Source organism: Pleuronectes platessa, chromosome 4 (genome assembly GCF_947347685.1).
Source record: "Pleuronectes platessa chromosome 4, fPlePla1.1, whole genome shotgun sequence".
Classification (NCBI taxonomy): Eukaryota; Metazoa; Chordata; class Actinopteri; order Pleuronectiformes; family Pleuronectidae; genus Pleuronectes; species Pleuronectes platessa.
The window spans coordinates 18,980,345-18,989,778 of record NC_070629.1 but is presented as its reverse complement, the minus strand read 5'-3'; the positions used below and the strand labels follow the sequence as shown (position 1 = coordinate 18,989,778).

General features: G+C 39.5%; 1 protein-coding gene and 1 pseudogene across 1 annotated transcript; one reads left to right on the top strand and one right to left on the bottom strand.

Moving 5' to 3' along the window:
* Window positions 1–452: 452 nt before the first annotated feature.
* Window positions 453–4,348, bottom strand: LOC128438477 (beta-1,3-galactosyl-O-glycosyl-glycoprotein beta-1,6-N-acetylglucosaminyltransferase-like; annotated as a pseudogene).
* A 3,045-nt stretch (window positions 4,349–7,393) lies between these two features.
* On the top strand, window positions 7,394–8,997 carry LOC128438476 (protein prune homolog 2-like). The gene is made up of 4 exons (XM_053421060.1): window positions 7,394–7,652; window positions 7,823–7,909; window positions 8,183–8,281; window positions 8,976–8,997. The coding sequence occupies exons 1-4, from the start codon at window positions 7,546–7,548 to the stop codon at window positions 8,995–8,997; spliced, it is 315 nt and encodes a 104-aa protein (XP_053277035.1). The 5' UTR covers window positions 7,394–7,545.
* Window positions 8,998–9,434: the final 437 nt, after the last annotated feature.

The window sequence follows — 9,434 nt, the reverse complement described above, 5'->3', positions numbered from 1 at the left end:
CCTGGTTATCTTGGCCCATGAAAAGTCAATTACATACAAGCTGGACATCGACGAATTTGTGAGGGAGTTTGCCAAGGGAAACAGGAGGCTGACGTTGACCTAGAGACCTAGGAGAACTTAACTAAAATTAGTGGCCAGCAAAAATGCTGTAGTTAGCCAACGTTGTTTGTTTTTTCTAGGCTAATAGCCTTTGTTTTATTTCTTTAATTTTTATTTAAAAAACTAAACAAAAACATCCTCCTAAGGGTGTTATAAAAATAAAAAAATACAAAAAAATACAAAAACATCCTCCTGAGGGTATTATAAAAATAAAAAAATACAAAAAAAATACAAAAACATCCTCCTGAGGGATTGCCACCTTATCGTGGTCAGGAGGTTTGAGTGCCTCAGTGACCCTAAGAGCTATACCAACAGAAGCTAGTCTTCATAGGGACACCCAAGTTGGGCAGGTCTTAGGGTAGAGGCCTGACAAAGTGCAGTCAGTTTAGGTTGAGGGTGGGACATACAACTAACAACCCAAGTTCATATATGGTTAGTCTAACAACAATAACTACAATGAAATAAGTGTGCCAAGCATTTGAGACCACAGTACTTTACAAGGCACTTGTTCAGTGTACCCGCATCCTAGTGAGTGAATTTGTCAATTAGACATGGTAAAAGGTGCTGGAGCACAATGCCCCCTCAAGATTTGTGGCTGCCCCCTCATACATGCCTGTCTAGACCCGGCCCTGCGTGACACTCTGGGTACACCGCGTCCGGTGAATCCTGCGACCCCTCGTGCCACTGCCACTTCACCAGGCGAGCGATGGCATTGACGTCTGACATGTCATATTTCCTGTGGGGCCATGTTGAGCCAGGAACTCCGGGCATTCGCTGAATGGTTGCCCAGAGAAATTCATCAGGACTGTAGGTGTCTTTGAACCACTCCATCAGTGCCAGCACTCGGCGGTCCTCCAACACACTGCGGATGAAGCCCCGGCTAACCACAAAGTAGGCACTTCCAGACATTATGGTGATGTTGAAGGGAGGAGGCTCCTTTGCCTTCCCTGTGCCCTGAGGGAGTTAAAATTGTGAATTAATGTTAAAGTGATGACCAATAAGTTATAATGTTAACTTTATAAATATATGTTATGCAAAATAGGTACCTGGATTTCCCCATCTATTATTTTGTGTGAATTTGTCACTCTCCACACTTTTCCCGCAGGTATTTCTTCTGACTCTAAGCTGTTCCCGCCCCTCAGTGAACGCAGTGTCCTTACAATCTCCAAGTTGGTTTTCAGAGGGAAATCTTGGCCACAAAGGTTGATGACGTATTTCCATTGTGTGCTGCTGTTATAGAGATCCGCCAAACAGTTAAGGTCAGCCTGGACACGTGACCAGGCCGCATAGACCACATCAACAGGCTGACTGACCAAGAAGATGTTCGGGAAGCAGTCAGTAATTGCCCAGATGGCTCAAAATATTTTGAGGTGCGTAGATGGCTCGCAGCAGGCGCTCAAAGCTCTGCACCTAAGAGCATATACAATAATATATTAATAATGTATCCTTTTTGTGTACTTGAATATAACTAAAATTCACAAGCGGTGGTGAAGAGCTCCTTTGATTGATGACTTTTAAGTTAATAGTTTACTCCACTTTTAAAGTTTATTTTAATTAAAATTCAGACTTTAGAATCTAAATACCTTATGATGCACAACCATAGAGTATGCCAGGGGAAAGTCCTCTTCTTCCTGGCTCAACGGAGATGTTAAGTATTTTCGTCTTAATTTGAATGCACTGTAAATAAACAATATTAAACAAAGAACTTTCAGTGATTTAAGTGGAATTCAATATTCAAATATTGACAAAGTAAAACGTCTAAAATCCGTTGTTTAAAAGCAACACACCTGCAGTCTTCGGTTGCATTCACGTAATGTTCATCAGGGATGTGAACACTCTTGTGGAAGTCTTTGTTGACGGTCAGTGATTTGGCCTGCTCCAGTGCCTCCCTCTCTCCCTGCAGGATAGCTGAGCAGTTGCACACTTTCTCTGGGCTGTCATCAGAGTCTGTAAACTCCAACCAGCTGTACCTGAGAACTGAGCTGGGATTCCAGCCTGGATTACTGCGAGTTAGTAGTGAGAGGATCCATAGTGATCCCAGTGCAATGGTGAGCTTCAGGAGCAGGCGAAATCTGCCTCGTTTCAGTAGCCTCATTGGGGGAGAGGAGTAACCTTTACTAGGTCTTTTTGAAATGGGAGTTATGGATGTATTCCACCTGCCATTCCCCTTTTAATTGGTGTCAATGAGTCAATTTCTGTGTAGATCAAAGATTACATGACTAAAATGGTTAATGATTGCCTGAAAAATTACAATATCCTTGGTACTTGCTTAACTGAGCTGTTTCTTAATAAGTTAAGACTTTTGGTAGATGTCCCAGTTATTGATACATTCTGTGGTTTAATGCACACTAAGCTATGTTTTCTATTGAGTAATTTTTTTAATGTTACATCCTATGATACATCCCATCTGTTGTAGATCCAGGCAATTCCTCTGCTTGTTCTTGCTCCTGTAAGAGAAGTGATACAGACAACCTTTCTTTAGCCACACAATTTCTAGGGATAAAGTTCAAAGATGACAATGGGCCTCATTTGCTAACAGTGCAAAATCTGAGCTTAAACCGTAAACACGATGCACATTTGACGCACGAATATGGGATTCATCAAAATGCTCGTACCTAAATTTGTTCTTACCCTGCGAACACATTTTTAACTTCCTTTAACCATGCGTACGCAAAAATGATGAAGGCCTCTCAGTCCTAAAAGATTTTAACACACCCTTTTAACTAAATGCATAGTATATCAAATTCCATTTAAAAAAAAATGTTATGCATTGACCAGATGTATTTATCTCTATAAAAGCCTGCTGTTTCTGGATAAACGGGGCGTGGCTTCTTCTGTGAGAGAGAGAGAGAGAGAGAGAGAGAGAGAGAGAGAGAGAGAGAGAGAGAGAGAGAGAGAGAGAGAGACTGTGTGGGTGTGTGTGCGCGCGCGCGCGTGTGTGTGCGCTGATAATCACATGTATTCAGTTATTAATCGATGATGTCAGATCATAACTCCGGAACGTTCCGGGCGCTTTTACAGTGTTTTTTCCCTTTTGGGGTCGTCTCTTATAACTTCCACTGTTCAGCACAGAGCTCTCTTCATGACACACAGAGGACCTTATATGGAGAAAGAGAATTGTGGTTTGATTCTGATTCACAAAAATACGCATGGTGGTGAGAACTAAATCGGAGGGTGCACCCGTTTCATGAATCCGGCGGCGATTTTGCCTCTGTGTGTAACAAAGTCTATGTTTCCCTGGAGATACTGTTGACACATTAACTAGAAATACAACTGTCACTTTTAATTGGACAGACAATCACCCACATAATAGAAGCACAAAAAGCACATGCACAAATGAAGAAAAAGGCCTTTCCTTTAACTACACAGAAGTGAATCCTCACGCTTTGTCAACAATGACATAAACTAAATATTTCCTCTGTACCTTGAAGGTAAAATGGTGAAGGTCACTATTTGAGGTGCTAAACTCTTTGTACAACACAGGCTTATTCACAGAAACTACCCTACACCAAAAAGACTCTATTACAATGCATTTCATTTAGCTGAAGTTTTATCCATAGCGAATTATAATAAGTGCATTCAACCATGAGGGTACAAACCCAGGACAAAAAGTAGAATTTCTCCAAGAAAGCCAAACTACAAAGTGCTTGTAAGTAAGTTCCATTTAAGTGCTACTAAATTGTTTGTTGAAACTTGTATTCAAGATATAGTCAGATACCATATCACCCATATTACTTTATTAATCTATGACAAGATTTACTTTAATCTCTGTTAGCTTTTTTTTTTTTTTTTTAATCCTATAGACTACCATGTGTTTTGAAGTAAGACAAGTTGGGTCTAAAACTCTGAGACCACTCTCAATAATAAGCATAATAAGTGTAAAGCAAACACAATGCATTGTTGAATATATGTTAATGATAAAACTCATTTATATTTTTTAATTAAGCGAAACAGATCTGTGAGGTGAAAGCACAGACATTCAGTGAAAGGAACATTAGTCAGAGAGAAATCATGAATTAACACTCAATTACTTTGGTTGAGCTGAAGAGTAGAGTAGATAAATGGGTCTTACCTTTGACTTTACCAGCAGCACATCAGATTAGAGTTTTATGTCTCTGACTTCATCGTGTATCTCTCCCCTTACATCATGTGATCAGACCGATTGGGTGCACTTGTTCTGGTCTACCCAATAGTAGGAAGCACAACGTCCTGTGTGTGCTTGGCAAAATGAAACCTTGTATCCATGAATCAAATCAAAGAATGGATGACACAGGAACTAACCTCACACTTGTTTTAAGTGTAAAAATGCCTGAAAGCTGCTTAAAATGTGCTCCTGCAATCAGCCTTTAAATATCACAAGAATGATTTTTATATTTTTTATTTTAAAATTGCAAATATTCTCAGGGTTTGGACTCTTCAGGTTTTCAAGAATAAAACGCTGCAAAAACTGCAAACAAAGAGAAGCTTTGCCGATGGGATTAAAGAGCTGAGCGGCTGTGGCTGAGGGGTAGAGTGGTCGTACTAACCTGAAGGTCAGCAGCTCGATTCCCAGTCTGACCCATCTGCATGCAGAAGTGTCCTTGGGCAAGAGGCTGAACCCTGAATGGCCCCCATAGAATAACAAAGTCCTGCGAATAGATGCATTGTATGAATGTGTGTATGAATATGTGTATGAATGTGTGTATGAATGTGTGTATGAATGTGTGTGTGAATGTGTGTGTGAACGGGTGAATGTAAAACTGTACTGTAAAGCGCTTTGAGTGTTCATGAAGACTAGAAAAGCTCTATATAAATATAAATACAAAACCATTTACCATTTGGAGTTTCCAGGTTAATTAACATGTGTGTCCCGCTTCCTACATGGGGCTGCATGGATTTAATGAAGCCACAATATGTACGGTGGCCGAACGCACTGTAAATTAAGAAATCACATCCAAACAGAAAAACACATGCAAAGTAAGAAGGACACATGCGCTGAAAAAAGTCCAAATACATGGAAATACAGAAACACATTACAATTTGTGAAAACAACAACGGAAATGTTTCCAGGTTCAGGTGACCCAAAAAAGTGATGAACCTGGCTGAAGTTCAATGATTGATGAAGTCATTGTGAAACAGTTAAAAGGTGATGGAGGACGACTTCAAGAAATGTCTGCCAGTGATACACACACAAACATTTGAATAACTATCAGGTCTGGGAGGTTTTTAAAGCAGCTGCCTGTGTTGATGAATATGTCATCACCCACAAGGCCACTTGGTCAGACTGAACTACTGTGGCATTTTTGATATAAAAAAACAATGTCTATTTTTTTCCTTAATTGATATTTGTCTTTGTAATTATCTATTAGTCATTATTGTATGTCCCTAAGATTTAAATATATATTTTTACGGGCAAAAATAATGTCAGCATAATCTGGGCCACTCGCTTAATACTTGGGAATGCCACCCTCTAGTGGTTGCAGACAAAAACCAAAAGAAGCCATCAACGAACCTCAGATCACAAACTGAGGTATAATGCATTTTTGAGAATAAAATACTGCTGCAAAACTGCATTGTTGGAAAGAAGCTTCATCGACAGGATTTAAGAGCTGAAGTAGAGTCTGCTGGTTAACAAAGCTTAGCAATCACACTTGAACTGTGCTCTAACTCAGTGAAAAACTTTAAAATAAGTAACACTGAGCAAAACTATTTGACTGAATATCACGTAGTGTCATTCACCTCAGTTTTTCTCTCCATAGCAGCCAATGTGCTCGTTGTGGAACTGTTGAGTTCTTTATAATTAAGCGAAGTCTAGACTTTACAATTTATTTTATGACATAGGACAAAATGGTGAATCTCCCATGTCCATCTCAAGGTCTTCTGCTCAGTAAGTTATGAACTACCAGTAAGCAGTTGTTAGCGCCCACCAGCGGATGTTAGGGACATAGCTTCAGTCGAGCACCTTAGCGTCATCAAGTGTTTTGCCCTTGTAATCAACGATTCAGGCCGAACTTGAGGGTACACTGAGGCTAAAGGTACATTTTAATGTCTACTGGCTTGTATGGCAGAAAGCCATGTGGCATCAACATCATTACATCTATCACGGATGCTGCGAACAGATCGGGTCCAGTCGACATCCAGGACATGGTCAAACGTTACACCCCAGCCCGTTCACTCATCTTTTAGGAAGAACACTTGGATTGATTGACAAATGCGTAACACAAAGAAAAACAGTCTGTGAACTCAACTAAATACTTCACCTATTGTTGCTCATCCATTTATAAAAAAACACAGGTACTGATATAATGTATGTAGCCTCATGTAATACATGCATATGTGGTGATCAAGGCTGTAGATCTGTAACCTCTCTACAAAAGAATATCAAATTAAAAAAATCTAATTTTTATAGCAGAATAAGAGTGATGGACCCTCCCTTGGCAACTTATCACATAAAATGAATGCACCTCAAAGCATGTTGACATCAGAATAGAAAAGTACATAAATTCAGAACCATATGAACAAACATGTAATGTCTTTGTAAGCTAGAACAAGCATCTGTAAGCTGTTGCACTAAAAATGAGACCCATGCTACTATTATTGCTAATTGAGGCGCCCTGGTTAATTGGTTCACATTTATTAATCATTTTACTCTGATGTCATTCTCAGGGTGGGAAGCGCAAATGCTGTTTAGACAACAGATTGTTCAAATCTGGAGGCATTCAACCTCTTTCCATTGTATCTTACATGATACAATGAAAAACAATAAATATTTGAGAGACACAATAATTTGAGCCTCAGAGTAAACTGCATAGCAAATTAAAGCATCTTATCGGACGCTAAATGTTTTCTGTCTATCTGTCATGACCAGATACAAGAGAATGTTTGCTGGTAAAATTTTGAGGTAAATGAAATCACAGTTCAATGTGCACTGCATGTGAGAGCCCACTTTGATTGTCCTGTGTTTCATGCTTTCAGGTTATTACTCAGAACAGAATGCCATCATTGTGTTCGCAGCATGTTTCCTTCCAGACAGCGACTGTGACAATTACAGTTATGTCCTGGAAAACCCTTTTTCTGAAGGTAAAGTTTTACTACGTAGCTCAAGCACATGTGGATGTGCAAACATTACAACCCCACACATCATTCTACAATCACAAGCAAGAAGTTGCTGGATAACAGAGTCCACTCTTCTTTCAAGGCTTCCCACAAGGGGGAAGTGCGATGTTGAAAAAGAAGATGCCTTTACTGAACTCATGAACGCTAAGTTGCAAGCTCTCTTTAATATGAATTTATCATGAGCTGCTGTAGGATTAGCACTACCCTTGATGAAATGGAGAGGCCAAGCTTCAATCAATTCACAAGAAAGTTGAATTTGAAATAAAATGTTACTTTTGGCTGAAGACTCTCTTTCTATCTCTGTTTTCTGTTGTCTGTGTGTACAGGTATGTGATAAGTACATTGGAACTAATGGTGGCAGAGGATTACATCATTGTTTATCTGAACGGCGCCACACCTCGCAGGAGGATGCCCGGTTTTAGCTGGATGAAAAAGTGTTACCAAATGATAGACAGGAGGTAATACCCACACAAACAAGTGCAATGCAAATGTAAAGTAGGAATCATTTTATGATACTGTTGTGATGAACACAAATTTATGGTGTATAGTAAATTTGGAGAAAGGCCAAGTGTAAAAGAGCTACTACTGATCCTTTCACAGCTCCTCTTCCTCTGCTCTTGTCCCACAGATTAAAGAAAAACACCAAGATGTTCATCATTGTTCATCCTTCCTGGTTCATACAGACTTTGCTGGGAATAACCAGACCCTTCATCAGGTTTCACTGTTGTCCTTTAAGTTTAAATGACACTGCTGTTGAAAACATTCAGCGCAAAATGTACAATCAAGAAACCCTCTTAATAGTATATCCATGTTTGCATCTATTAGCACTTGACATTACAAATTAAATTGCAGAAACTTGAATGGCACAACTATTTCTAAGAATACATTTTTGACTAGTCTAGAAATCCAGGAACCAACATACCCCCATTACAGTGGTTGAATCAGATCACGTAAGCAGTGAAACAGACCTTTCTAATTTTTTCTACAGCTCCAAGTTCAGCAGTAAGATCAAGTGTGTTAATAGTCTGCGGGAGCTTGGAGAAATCATCCCAACCGAGTACCTTCACATTCCACCCAGCATCATCAAGTAAGTACATCTAATAGTTTGATTCATGAGAGTTCAGATCAGATGTGTCAGGAAACCGTAGGATAACATCTTGTCAACCGTCATTGATGGTGGTTTTTAAGGAATGCTAAATCCAGTCGGATCAGTTTAAAGGTGCAGTTATTACCTGTTTGTGAACAATAGAAACCTTTCTTCACAGCAGTGTTTAATGGAAGTTGATTTTTATTTTTTAATCCAACACATACCTAACACATACAGCATAAAGTAAGTTATATAAATGCATATATGATGAATGTATTGTCTGGATTTTTGATATTTGTGTGTGCATTGTCTTTCCTTCCGGAGGAGTATTGGCTGTAGTCAATGACAAATACTACAGTTTCTGCTGTGATCATATTTTTAATAGACCATAGTCACGTGGTGGCCATTTTCCTCTTACATAATGTTCTGGGAATGGAATGCTTTTATGAACAGATTCAACCTGTTTTATCTACAATGAAGATTTTATATTTTTTTCCTTACTGTTCACATTTGACAATGCCAGGGGGCTCTCCCACACACAGCCAGGGACAAAGGTTTCACTTTTTAGCATCTTCATTAACTCAAAACAGAAACTTATAAACTCTCATACTCAAAACACACAGCACTTCCTGCTGGCCCGTCAGCTTTGCAGCTCAGTGTCTCTCGTGTCTCTGTCCCTCGTGTCTCCCCTCAGGCAGCTCAGCCGCTGCCTTTAAACCAGAGGATGTATCAGCTTACAGTTCTCACCTGCGCTGATTGATCCTCTGGTGCCGGTGAAGGTGTTCTCCCACCTACACAGTGGCTTGTATATAACTTGAAATGATTTACTTAACCACGGTTTTATTTTTCATACATTACATTTGCGCTATTTCAGACACCTAAAGCATTCGACACAATCTTCAGACCCAAATTAATAACTTTTCAAAATAAAAGCCCTGTAATATCCTACAGTTCAATTTAAAACAAGCACTATGCTTTTACTATAAAGTCAACATTTTAGATCAGCTCCAGTGCCCGCACCTCCTGGGCCACTTATAATACACTTGTGTGAAGCCGATAAGATTTGTGTGATATATGTTTTGTGCAATGCTCAGTTTACACCAACACAACTGTTTGTTTTATCACTGGACTTAGCATTAGCATTAGATCACAG

What these genes read in the sequence shown, in the direction of transcription:
- LOC128438476 (XM_053421060.1), top strand. Translation starts at nt 7,546, where the DNA reads ATGGTGGCAGAGGATTACATCATTGTTTATCTGAACGGCGCCACACCT. An exon ending in TACCAAATGATAGACAGGAG is followed by an intron (nt 7,653 to 7,822) that starts GTAATACCCACA and finishes CTTGTCCCACAG; the next exon opens with ATTAAAGAAAAACACCAAGA. An exon ending in ATTCCACCCAGCATCATCAA is followed by an intron (nt 8,282 to 8,975) that starts GTAAGTACATCT and finishes GTCTCCCCTCAG; the next exon opens with GCAGCTCAGCCGCTGCCTTT.